The sequence below is a fragment of the Loxodonta africana genome, chromosome 12 (assembly GCF_030014295.1).
Source record: "Loxodonta africana isolate mLoxAfr1 chromosome 12, mLoxAfr1.hap2, whole genome shotgun sequence".
NCBI lineage: Eukaryota > Metazoa > Chordata > Mammalia > Proboscidea > Elephantidae > Loxodonta > Loxodonta africana.
Window position 1 is genome coordinate 45,993,156 of NC_087353.1, and position 9,726 is coordinate 46,002,881.

General features: G+C 48.6%; 1 protein-coding gene across 2 annotated transcripts in view; it reads left to right on the forward strand.

Moving 5' to 3' along the window:
* Positions 1–8,429, forward strand: part of LBH (LBH regulator of WNT signaling pathway) — a 30,121-nt gene extending 21,692 nt beyond the window's left edge. Inside the window, exon 2 of one of the 2 annotated variants that reach the window (XR_010323571.1) lies at positions 1,300–6,593. Coding sequence is in view for 1 of the 2 variants with exons in the window: in XM_003411958.4 (XP_003412006.1) it covers positions 6,600–6,788 (189 nt within the window). In the remaining variant the exon portion in view is untranslated. The other variant, XM_003411958.4, reaches the window with a different exon arrangement.
* Positions 8,430–9,726: the final 1,297 nt, after the last annotated feature.

A 9,726-nucleotide genomic window follows, 5' to 3' on the forward strand; every position in this document is an offset into this window, starting at 1 on the left:
GCTGGGAGTGGGGGCTGACTTAGTTGAGCAGGCCAGGATGGCAGGCCCCTGGAGCAGGCTGAGAGGGGGGTGCACACTGGGAAGACCTCTGGCTGCAGGGGCTTCCACTTAGAGAGACCAGGATCTGGACCACCCAACTGTTCCCCTTCCAACCGGCCTCACATGTACCCTGGGGAAACAGAGGCACTGGGAGAGAAGGGGTGAAGTCACAACCATTTTTCCGAAGAACATGGCCCAGAATTTGTGAGCACCAGCCCAGGAGTGCTGCTAGCTTGCTTCTGTCCCAAGCTACAGCTGTTGACGTTCCAGTCCCTCATTCTAAATGCTCCCTGGGGTCCCAGTTTTGCCTAATAAGAACCATCATTAGGAATTTAGAGTTTACAGAGCCATCCACGAATATCTGCATTTGATTCTCTCCAAAGCCTTTTAAGATGAGGATTAGCACTATTCCCAATGAGGGAGAGGGGGCTAGAGGTGGGTGGCCCTAACATCTTTGAGAGCTGCCAGGCCCTGTGCTGTGTGCTTATGGGCAGCACTGTGTGGTAATTCCAGCAATCCTGTAAAGTAGAAATCCCTCATCTTACTCAAGGGGCAACTGAGGCTAAAAAAAAAAAAAAAATCCGTTACTGTCAAGTCAATGCCAGCTCACGGCTCAGAGAAGTTAAACTGCCTTGACCAAGGTCATAAAGCCAACAAGAGGTAGGGGCAAGGTAAAAGCCTAATCTTCCAGATTCCTGGTCTGCCTGTGGGAGGGCCAATTCCTGTAGCAGGTTTGGGTGTGATTCTTTTACCCCTCTGGAACTAGAGAGGGGAGAAGCTTGCTGTGTGCTTTTGTACACTGAGAGCAGATCCCAGTCCGGGCCTCAGGGAGCCAGTCTGGCATTTATCTCTGGCCCTTTGCTCTCCCTCCCCTTCCTCTGATCCACCCCAGCAAAGAGGGGCAGGATGTCCAAGCTCCTGAGGCTCAGCTTGCAGAACTGGTAATTAGCCCTTTGTGTCCACTTAACCACCTTTCATCTCCTCCACCTGCTGGTGTCCACTTTCCCTATTAGCATCTCTCAGCTCTCAGCCAAGCCCTCTGCTCCCTGTGGCCAGCTCGGGTTGTTTGTCAGGGATGATGGCCAGGGATGCTCGCACACGGGGCTGGGCGGCTCCAGCCAGAGTCACTCACATTTTCCATCCAAGGTGCCAAACTCTGTCTCCTCTCCCCACCCCAGGGGCAGCCAGGTTTAGGTCACCTTGCTTAGAGGCAGGCAGTTGATAGCTAGATCTCCAAATTTGGGGCCTTTGGGGCCCTAGTATTGCCTTTCAGTTCCTCTCCGTGAGTGAAGTGAGAGCTGGCCGACAATCAGCTTTTACGCTAGAGCAAAAAGTCTGCTGACTGATTCCTCATCTCCGGATGCTCAACCTCAACCCCAGAATTCTCTGCTCTGAGGCCTCCTGTGTTGAACGGTCAACCGAACATCCTGCATTCACCTGGACAGTCCTGCTTTCATTGTCCTTATGTGGACCATCTATACCTGTGATGTCCAGTGACACCACACGTGGTTATGTAAAGTTATGGTAAATTCGTATTTATTTATATTATCTATATTTTTATTAACAAAAATTAAATGAAATGTAAAAGTTTAGCCACATTTCAACTGCTCAATAGCTACATGTGGCTAGTGGCTGCTGCATTGGACAGCGTGAATGAAGAACATTTCCATCATTGCAGAAAGTTCTATTGAACAGTGCTGATCTGTAAATAGCCAATAATTTCAGGGTTTCGGCAGCAACCTACATCTCACAGATGTTTCTGTCACCTAGAAGGTCCTAAAGGTTTTCTTAACCTTTCAAGGGAATCCATTGGAGGTCCTGAAACATTGGAACCTGTTGGGATTAGAGGCTACTTGGCAAAGGATGCCTCTGAGGAAGTGTCCCCTGTAAAACTCACCGTTACCAAGTTCGAATGTCTACTATCCCTAAACAGTGGGACCTGGGCTGTTCTTAATTGTGTGATCTCTGACTTCATTTTGTTTGTGAAGGAGGGAACTTGGTGTTCTTTTCAGAGGCAGCCACAGTTTCACCCAGGCCATCAGCCCTGACACCTGGGTCTGAGAGCTGGCTGTGGAGTACAGTGTTGGCAGCAAGAGGGAAGGTGCAGGGCTGAGAGAATCCCAGCTAGAAAAGGATGCTTCTAGATATGCCCGTCCCTGGGGCTGAGGGTGGGAAATGCCTCTCAGAGCTTCCCCATCTTCTTTTCCGGTCCTCTCTTACTTGGAGAGGAACCTTTATTGCAGAGGGAAGGGAAAGGGTTATTGACTTGCCTCAGTCCAGAGAGAAGGGGCACTTTGGGGTAAGAAGTTTAACCAGAAGCAGTTTCTTTTTGGAACAGGGGCAGCTCTTTATTCCCTGCCGGTTCCTGCAGGCAAACAGCACTGCAGGCTGGCCTGCCACTTCAGCTCTACCTGTCATGTGCTTGGCGAGTCCAACCTGAGGCCTTTTTTCCACTGCCTTCTCCACCCTGTCAATTGCAGTTTGCAACCTCTCATTTTTCTGCTGCCTAGATGATTAAACAGCACTGAGTACTGAGTTAGATGATTAAAAAGCATGACTTAGTGGAAAAATCTTGACCTCCCTAGGGTCAGCCTCTTAAGCAGCTGTTGGAGATAAGATTGTGTTGGCAAAATACTCAACACTTAGCAAAGCTTTCTGTCTGTAAGGAAATGAGACGCTGTTTGGTTCTGGGTGCTTTTTTGTTTTTTGGAGGGAGCTGCAGTTTTCAGAAGCATAAATTGGTATAATCTGATAATAAGATAAAATCTCTGATGGAAGGGTTAGGTGAATTATTATAGTGATTTTTAAAAATACAATTAACAGGCTTTGTAGTTTTTGTTTTCGTTTTTTTAATGGTACCTGCTTTGAGCAACTCAGGGAGCAAAGTTCTCTGGCAACTAAGCAGTATCAATGCTCAGACTTCCCCAAGGACTTGAAAGACTTAATTGCGCAGCTCCTGATATAAAAGGCATTGTTTGCAGTTTTTTTTTTGCAGTTTTTTTAATTACTGTGTTGGTATTATTGCCTCTTCCTTGGAGATTGGATACTTACTGTAGCCCTGTTGAAATTGCTCCAAAGAAGACTTTACAATTTGGATTTAGCATATGTCATCAAAGCACTTTACCATCTTTGTGTTTGCCAAGAGTTGTACCCATCTAGTGAGACAAGAAAGTTTTACTTCACTTCTCAAAAGGAGAACCTAAGGCATGGGGGCGCTGAGGGGACTTGATTGGGGATATATAAATGATATAAAGGACATAATCAGAATCTGGGCTCTGTGGCTTCGCCCAGTATGTTACCAATGGAACACCTCATTTGAATTCCTTCAGGGCTGTGTTTGAATCCTAGTTCAGCCAATTCCTAGCTGTGTGGCCTTGAGCAAGTCACTTGCCCTTTCTGTGCTTCAGTTTCCTCATCTTTAAAATAGGGGTAATACTGCTAGATACTTCATAGGATTATTGGGAAGATTAATGGAGATTCTGCTCAGGAAATGTGCCTGGCATATCATCATTATGTTAATTTTCCCCCTAATTTTAGTTGTAGAACTATTTCCAACTTGAAGCAAAATCAGGTGCTCTCTACCCACTCCCTCTTCTGCTGGCCTTGCCCGCCTTCTGTCCCCTTTGCTCTTCCTTGGCTTGGGTGATCATAATTAGAGCCCGGTGGCCACCTCTCCCAGCTGAGGAGACATGGCCATGTCTTAGGGGATGCCTAGCCCTGGGATTGACTTATGAGGTCAGGAGGTAGAGGATTAGGGCTCAGGGTCTGAGCTTGATATTTCACAGCAGTCTCAGGTCCTAAAGGTTTAGAACAACTGTCCAGACTGGGAAGTCCATTTTATGGACCTGGCTGTCCAGACGGTCATCCCAGAGCCTGACCTGGGGCCTCCAGCACCTGAATGGGCAGTCAAGGCCGAGTCCTGCTTGCTTTCCCTGATCAGTTTTTCCATCTGTGAAGTGGGGGTGTTGGCATAGTGACACCGTAGTTAATTTTCCAAAAGGCACAGGTGCTGGAAACAGTAGGTCCAAGTTCAAATCCTGGAGTCACAGTGTCTTACTGCTCCTTGGAAGTTGGAAGCCTAAACAAGGTGTCTGAAAGGTCTTTGTACACAGTAGCATACCCTCCATTCTTTGGGGTTCCCCTGGCTCCCTCCCAAAGCTCATGCTAGTCATACATTTGTGCCCTCACCACCAGGGAGGGGCTCCAAGCTCCACATGAGGAACAGTGAGGAAGGGCCAAAAGGAGTTACCTGACTCCCTCCACCTTAGCACACACAGGCCTATGTGCGCAGGAGAGTCAGAGGGCAACATTTCAGGGTTGGCGGGTCATGAAGAGTGCCTTGAGTTCGGGTCAGCTGCCCATAGCCCCTTTGACTCACTCTAGTACAGCTCCTCCCTGTTTTGTTTTTCTCCTGGCTGCCATTACGATACCTTTTATGGGACTTACTAAGTCTTTAATTATGCCTAGTTGTGCAGATGGCTTAAGACTTAATCCCCAGCAATAGATCTTTATTGGATAAGTGGGTAATAATCACTTGTCTGGAGGGATTGGGAAGGCTTCATTGAGGTTCATGATACGCAGAAGTACCACATGGTTGTGACGTGATCAGAGCATGACTTGGCTGGGGCAATACTGGTTGAGGTTGGGAAGGCCGGAGTTCATACGAGAGCTTTCTTCTACCTCCTGGGCACAGGATACCTAGCTGCCGCCATGTGCCTGACTGGACCCAGGCCAGGAACAGGCAGCCCCCAGTATCTCTGCAAATGTAAATCTCTGTCCGGTGTAGTTTTTGCTTTCCTTTTTTTTTTTTCTTTTGCTATTAGCAAGGCCCATTGGGCCTTGATTCCTCATCTATCAAGCGGAGAGGTTGGAAGAGGTAGCCTTGAAGGCAGATGGCCCAAGGTGCTGTGTGAGCTCCTCTCACAGCTCTCCAGCATGTTACCTAGTGCTGTGAATGGCAAGGGACCAACAGCCACTGGATTAAGTACTTAAGCTAGTGAAGAATTGGGTCAGCTGTAGTCACAGGATGGTGTGTGCAAAGGGAATCCACAGACTTGACCCTTGATTTTATGGCCTGGCCGAGGCTTCTGCCAGCTCTGGGCAAGGCATACAGTAGGCATAGAAAATGAAGCCTGTTAATGGGACTCTGGAAAGAGAAGTAGACTTGGATACAGATTCATCAAGGTAGTCAGGGGTTGTTCACATATAATAAAGGAGCCTTGGATTTAGTTTCCAGCTTGCCAGAGACTGGGGCCATGCCCTTAATCCCAGTTTGGCTTTTAGAGTTGCTTTGGGATCAGGACTACTTGAGGGGCAGGGTGGTATTGGGGCATGGGCTTAGGAATCACACAGACCTGGGTTTGAATCTCATTCCACCCTCACTCATTTATAGGTTGTATGATCTTGGACAGAGCCCTGGTGGCATAGTGGTTAAGAGCTACACCTCATAACCAAAAGGTCAGCAGTTCGAATCCACCAGCTGCTCCTTGGAAACCCTATCGGGCAGTTATACTTTGTCCTACAGGGTCGCTATGAGTTGGAATTGACTTGATGGCAGTGGATATGGTCTTACAACCTAATTCTCCAACCTTGCAATTCTTTAAGATGATGTTGGCAGTACCTATTTTTCAGCATGGCTGCCTTGGTTCAAAATTATATTTGTAGAGCACCTGGTGCCCTGCTCACACTAGGTGCCAGTGATTATTCTGGGAGGAATTTAATACCTTGGTGCCTATTGTATACTTTGGACCATTGGAGTAAAATGCTGGCTGCAAATAAACTAAGAAACCAAACCCACTGCCATTATTGATGCTGTTGATTTCAACTCATAGCAACCTTATAAGTCAGAGCAGAACTGCCCCATCAGGTTTCCAAGGCTGTAAATCTTTATGGAAGCAGACTGCCACACCTTTCTCCCGCAGAGCAGCTGGTGAGTTCAAACTGCTGACCTTTCAGTCGGCAGCAGAGTCGTTTAACCATTGTGCCACCAGGGCTCCTCCTTGCTGCAAATAGACATGACTAACTGTGGAGGACATGATTTGGAATTCTTTTATCTGAAAGTAAAGCAAAAAGGATAAAAACAGAGCTATACCACTTTTTAGACTCAGTGGCACTGCCCCTGGAACTTTCAGCTTCGAGATTAGAATCAAAGTCTGGCCCAGAATTTGCTCATGAGCGTTAGACAGAAGGCCACTGCTTCATGCCCCACAGAATCCTGAGGACTGAGCACAGCTCCTGACACATGACAGGCGCTCAGTACTCCACGTTTATGTGAAACAAAAGAACTGAATTTGTCTTTCCAAATGTGTGAGTCCCTGGGCGATGCAAACAGTTAATGCACTTGACCGCTAACCAAAAGGTTGGTGGTTTGAGTCCACCCAGAGAAGCCTTGGAAGAAAGGCCTGGCGATCTACTTCTGAAAAATCAGCCATTGAAAACCCTGTGGAGCACAGTTCTACTCTGGTACACATGGGGTCGCCATGAGTAGGAGTTGACGCCACAGCAACTGGCTTTTTTCCTAAATGTTTACTTGACCAGGGCTCCCTGTGCTTTTATTCCAGATCTTCCCTGACCCGTCAGACTGTGAGCGCTGCTGCAAATTGAAGGACCGCCTGCCCTCCATAGTGGTGGAGCCCACAGAGGGGGAGGTGGAGAGTGGGGAGCTCCGGTGGCCCCCTGAAGAGTTTTTGGTCCAGGAGGATGAGCAAGAAAACTGTGAAGAAACAGCGAAAGAAAACAAGGAGCAGTAGAGTCACTGCAGACTGCAGACTCCCATGGGCGACACCAGACAGCATCTGGATCTGAACTGTGTTTTTTCCCACCGTGATGGAAGAAGAGCATGAGCCACAGTGGTTCTGAAAATGTCAACTGATGGCTTCCGTTTGGCACCTGCAAATCACTGAGTTGGTTTTTTTTTTTTTTTTTTCTTCTCTTTTCTTCTTTTGAAATTTGCCAAGCAGTGGAGCCCTCTGTGACACTTTGCAAGGCCTTCTGAGAAAGGAAGCTGCTTCGAGAGGGGGGTGGGGTGTGGGGAAGCGGGTTCTGTTTTGAAGATCACTATCTGAGCTCAAGCAGACAAGATGCAATGGCGGGATTCCAGTGGGCCTGGGACGGGGTGGGTGTGTGCAAAGTGAGCAAGGAACACTGCGGTAAGAAAGCAAACATGAGAAAATACATGTTTTAAGAACACGTTGAGCAGAGATGTGCAGCCAGGAAATACTCCAGGAGCATTCACTGTGGTTGCTGGGGCACCAGAAAATGAAGTCTTCATCTCTCTCCAGTCTCACCCCCCGGCACCCTTTGCTTTGACTTCAGATGTGTCTGTCTGTCTGTCTCTCTGTCTGTTACGGGAGGAGGGAAGGAGAGCAGGAGTAGCTGGCTACTTGCAGACCAGCTAGAGGTGATGGGGGTAGGGGGAAGGAGTACCCTGTTCCTACTTCATCCTTTTTTCTGTACCCAACTGTGGTCAAGGCCACTGCCCTGAGGTAGCTTATTGCTTCCCAGCCCTCTTGGGAACGGCATGAGCAGATCCTGCCCTCATTGGAGGCCCCAATGTGGACACTTGGGTACAAAGCCCTCTCCTTCGATTGCTCCCTGCAAATTGTTGTTTTCAGAGTCTGGAGACATCCAGTGGACAGGGAGGCTCTCCCAGGCTTGCCCTTCCCTCCCCTCTTCTTACCGGCCGCCGCCTCAGCCCTGCTCCTCTTTCCACTAGCCTGACCAGTCTGAGTGGGAGCTGGAGTGGGGGGCAGGGAAGTATCTTTCGGTGTCTTGTTGGCGGGGGAGGGGGGAGGTTTAATGCTGGTTGCTGGAGCTGGCAGAGCCTCGCAGGTATTGGAAAGTGTGACAAGATCTTACAGGAGCCTTGGGATCAAGTGTGAGATGAACAGGTGTCAGTAGATACTTGACTTCCCCCCAGGTAGTTCCTGGATGCAGATGGGAGGGAGGCGTGGTGAGGGGCACTCTGGTTACCCATACTGAATTGTGGTCCTCATTCTTCCCCACCTCCTACCTGTCCCCAACATGGGTGCCACAGTTAGGAACCACCGTCTCAGAAGCAGCAGGTTGCAGGACAGACCCTCAGACCATCTTGATCTCAGAGCAGGACTGCATAGCCAAGAGAGAGACTGCAGAAGCAAACAAGGCCTTCACCATGCCCCATCAAGCTTCAGTCAGGCCAGGCTGAACCTCAGTTGAAACTTGTGTGTATAGTTGCATTTAAGACCTCAAGGCTAGTGTGGCTTTGGAGAATGTTGAGGCAGGGAGGACTAGGGTGTGCTTTGGCCTGTCACAGTATTTGGCTCTGGGAGCCGACCCCCACTTCCTCTTACCTCCCTGCCTCCTCCTTCTCTGTTGTCTGCTTGTGCTACAAATACTGATGGCAATAAATTCTTTCAGCTCCTTGCTGAAGTGGGAGAGGCCTGCAGCTGCCCTGTGACGGCAGGCCTCTTTCTGGCTCTCCTCATTCTCTTTTGGCAGCAAAGAGCCTTTCACCCTTACTCTCCTTCCCCCCCAGCATTCCACATCCCTCACCTCCCTTTGTGGTGCAGTCTTGCCTTCTCAAATCCTGTGTTTCGGTGTCTCCTTCTCATCTGCTGCCCCATCTCATTTGTCCCAGTCTTGCCGTGTGATGGGAATGTGCTTGTAAACTGCATAACAAACCTTCGTGTATGTGTATGTTTAGGGGACTGGTTTATGATTTTTTGCTGATCCCTACTAGACCACTTTGTACAACCATTTAGAGTCTGAGCAGGCCAGGGGCTGACAGCTGAAGTCAGGCCCCTCAGCGATTTAGCCTGTTGGGGGGCACCCAGATCCTCTTGGACAAGTGGCTGAGCTCCTATCTGGCCTCCTTGTATTTTTGTTTTTTTAAGTAATCTGTGTGTATTTCTACCTGTTCGTATTGGAAAAAGCCTAGTATTTCAGTAAAAATGCCTGTTGTAAGATGAACCTCCTGTAACTTCTTGTAACTTCTATCTGTTCTTTTTGAGGCTCAGGGAGAAACTAGCATTTTTTTTTCCCCCCCAAACTACTTTTTGTCACTGTGACTGTTGTAAATAAAGTTTGAAAATGCTTTCCACTCTGGCCTGGCATCATTTCTTTCCTCATGACCAGAGCTGAGTGAGTGCAGGAGGAAGGATTAACTTGCAGAAGGCTGAGCCGGGGTGAGTCCCAAAAGAGGTTCCTTACGTATCTCACCCGCCAGCCCTTTGGGGTGAGCTCCTGCATGGTTTTAATCACCTGACTGAATAAAAGGGGCCTTTCATTGGTTTTAGCCCTGAACGCACATCAGAATCACCTGTAAAGCTTTAAAAAAATACAAGTACCTGAGCCCTGCCACTACCGGTTGCCATAGAGTCAGTTCCAACCCATGGTGACCCCATGTGTGTCAGAGCAGAACTCTGCTCCCTGGGGTTTTCAACAGCTGATTTTTCGGAATTAGATTGCCAGATCTTTCTTCTGAGGCACCTCTGGGTGGACTTGAATCTCCAACCTTTCAGTTAGCAGCCAAGCACATTAACCATTTGCACCACCCAGGGCCCTACCTCCAGAGATGGGGGTTTAAGTCTGGGTTGGGGTTCAGGGATTGTTGCTTTTTAAAATCTCCCCAGACAATACCTCCCTTGCCATGAGACCAGAAGAAATGGATGATGCCCTGCTACCATTGCTGAACATTTTCATCAGGGA